Source organism: Cylas formicarius, unplaced genomic scaffold, assembly GCF_029955315.1.
Source record: "Cylas formicarius isolate icCylForm1 unplaced genomic scaffold, icCylForm1.1 PGA_scaffold_10__41_contigs__length_53128322, whole genome shotgun sequence".
Lineage (NCBI taxonomy): Eukaryota > Metazoa > Arthropoda > Insecta > Coleoptera > Brentidae > Cylas > Cylas formicarius.
In genome coordinates this window covers 50,886,845-50,889,721 of record NW_026844214.1, presented here as the reverse complement: position 1 = coordinate 50,889,721, position 2,877 = coordinate 50,886,845, and the positions used below count along the sequence as shown (strand labels likewise).

The window sequence follows — 2,877 nt, the reverse complement described above, 5'->3', positions numbered from 1 at the left end:
TTTTTTTTTACTCGTCAAAAGGCTTTTTCTTTTGTGCACATTTTGTTAATGACACTTAGGATGGAATAATTGCGTCATCAAATGTTCTTTTATTTACAGATGGTGCATATTTTTCATTTTCAAAGTATTGCTTTATTTGTTAAATGCCAAGATCGAAATTATAGCTGTACAATTTATGAATCTTATCTCTAGGTAGCTCATCAAATAGTGAATTAAGAAAAAAAAACGTGTGTGCTTAATTTTATGTTTTTTTTAGTGATATGGGTTAAAATCACCAGGGAAATTAAAAATTTAATTATATATTTCAACTGCAATTTTCAGTTTCTTTTTTACATCTAATTATCAGCAGATTAACTAAAATTCAATTTTATTTTTTAGAGATTTTGTCATGGCCTTAATCACATATATCTGACGCCCATAGGTGGCAATATCAAATGATCTTTCTAATTCTAATATCTATATGATCTACTGCACCATAGATTAAAAAAGTTACGTTTTGTTGTTTTGTTCTGTAGATAATTTATACCGTGGTGAAACTTATTGAATTTTTGCGTTTTATTTAAATAACGTTTTAAAGCCAGTCGCATTGTTTTTGATTTTTCGTTATGTCTGCCAACGATGAAATTGAAGAGCTGGATGTTCAGGAACAAGGACCTGGAACATTGCGAAGAAGGAAACTCGTAAGATGCGCCAAAGAGAAAATTGGACAAGGTGAACTTTCCCTATTAGTATTTAATTCTAGAAGAATAATTAATACCCTTATTTGTTGACAGCATCAGAGTTATTAAAGAAAAAAATTCCTTGCGCGGGCTACTTTCTAGCCCCCAAAAAACTATGGCTTAAGAAAGTATCAACAGCCAATTGTGATGTTGTTCTTGTGTTTCCACCAGGAGCTGAGGATCAGTTTCTTCTTTGGTTATTATCTAAACTTAGGGAATCGCCGGGTCTTACAGTGCATGTCAGACATCATGCATCAACTCAGAGTAGTGCATTTTACATTACAGCTCCATTTCCATTGTAATATTTGCACTTCTAATAACCATTTTGAGGCTTAAGGTCCACTTTCAGGTTGTTAAAAGCAGCTGAAGAATATCATTTGCCAAAACCCTTAAAGGAATCAAAAGGCGGAGGGTTAAAAGAATTTCTGGTCAAAGAATTTAAATTTTATGAAGGATGTGATGACCGAGATAATTTTTTTACTACAGAAGAAAAGCAGTGGTTGGTTTTGAGACTGCTTGAGAGTGTTAGAGCAAAAAAGACTGACTTGAATGCCATTCCAAATATTACATTTTTGGAAGGACAACCCATAGGTATTTGTTGGTTTTTTTTTGGCTGATATATGTGACATAGTTTTGGTTAGTTTTTATTTTCTTTCTTTTACAATTTCAGTACCTAAATGTTTAACATCAAATTGCATTTCACAAATTTTTCCTCTTCATGAACCTTTGGCCTTGGAGAGGCTGCAACAAGGCTGGGTGAGGGACGTTTTCGCCAGGCAACCTCTTGGTAACTTTGCTATAAATTTACTCCTGAAGGGTTCAATAGGGATGTGCTTTCAGATGAAATTACTGAATATTTTGGGGTCAAAATTGGTATGTATTTTGCTTGGTTGGGACACTACACAACCGCTTTAAGCATTCCGGCATTGGTTGGTTTCTTTTTTTGGGTAAGCTCAATTTTTTTTTTTAGTTTCTTATATTATTACTTAATTTTTAGTTGCTGTGCAATGGCAAGCACCAGACCTTAGAAGACATAGGATATGTTGTGTTTTCAATTTTTAATGTTGTCTGGGTGACAACTTATCTTCAGGCATGGAAAAGATACTCTGCTGAGTTGGCTTTCAGATGGGGAACACTCGATCAAAGGGACGATCTGTTGGCCGAGCCAAGGCCTCTTTTTAGGGTGAGTTTTTAGGATTTCTGGTTCAATTTTCTTTTGTGGCCAAACTTTACTAATATTAATGGTTACCGATTAAAATTATTTCCTGAACTTTGCATGTTAAATTAATTGACGTTTGTTAATTTTAGTTTTGCTGCTTTTTTCTATAGCCGATTACATTTAGATTCATAACATGTCGTTGTACAGCTACCGCGGCATGTTATTGTTTGTTTCCAGGGGCCTTTGAAGCCCAGCGCGGTCACCGGACGGCTGGAACCGTTCCAGCCGACTTGGAAGCGCCACGTGTTTAGATATTGCGTCTCTGTGCCCATCATAGCGGTATCTTTGATAACCGTTTTCTTAGTTATGATTATATCTTTACAGATACAGGTAAAGTTCCTGTTTCAAACTTTATAGCTTTATAGTGCTGTTGAATAAAAATTTTAGGACTGGTGGGATGCTTTCTTGACCAACAGGGGACTGTTTCATTGGTTGGGGTATTTGCCGAAAATTATGTTAGCCGTTGTGATTTCCCTGATGGATGAGGCCTACTTCAAAGTTGCCGTGTGGCTTAACGATAAAGGTGAGTGACTTTGTGATACAGCTCATATGGAATAAATAGAGCAAAAGTGAAAATACAATTTAGATTTTTTTTAAAATCAATAAGTACAGTTACAAATACATTTTTTCCCATTTGCTCTACAATTACCAAAATTTAGAGACTCTTAGACTCTTAGAGAAAACTCTGTATTTATGGAACATTGAACCCTTTTAACGATTAGTAAATTTCTTTTGCCCTTTTTGCTTGGCGAGTCTTGACTATCGGACCGAAGCTTGAAGAAAAGATCGATATTGTTAGCATATAGTCAAATACGAATTAGTGTTTTTTTACTTTCAATAATTTTCTGGAATGCTGCTCAGAGAATTACAGGCTTGAAACGAAGTATGAAAATCATCTCATTGGCAAAGTCGCCTTGGTTTGTATTTTTATTGCGATTT

General features: G+C 34.9%; 1 protein-coding gene across 3 annotated transcripts in view; it reads left to right on the top strand.

The window, feature by feature from the left end:
• The first annotated feature begins 535 nt into the window (after window positions 1-535).
• LOC132697448 (anoctamin-8-like) overlaps window positions 536-2,877 on the top strand; it is a 29,317-nt gene continuing 26,975 nt past the window's right edge. For 2 of the 3 annotated variants that reach the window (XM_060662999.1, XM_060662982.1), the window contains exons 1-9: window positions 536-711; window positions 774-1,017; window positions 1,069-1,310; window positions 1,390-1,506; window positions 1,560-1,666; window positions 1,717-1,902; window positions 2,086-2,268; window positions 2,326-2,461; window positions 2,800-2,855. In XM_060662999.1, coding sequence (XP_060518982.1) covers window positions 606-711; window positions 774-1,017; window positions 1,069-1,310; window positions 1,390-1,506; window positions 1,560-1,666; window positions 1,717-1,902; window positions 2,086-2,268; window positions 2,326-2,461; window positions 2,800-2,855 — 1,377 coding nt within the window. In that variant the 5' untranslated portion in view covers window positions 536-605. The remainder of the gene's footprint in view (window positions 712-773; window positions 1,018-1,068; window positions 1,311-1,389; window positions 1,507-1,559; window positions 1,667-1,716; window positions 1,903-2,085; window positions 2,269-2,325; window positions 2,462-2,799; window positions 2,856-2,877) is intronic. The other variant, XM_060662989.1, reaches the window with a different exon arrangement.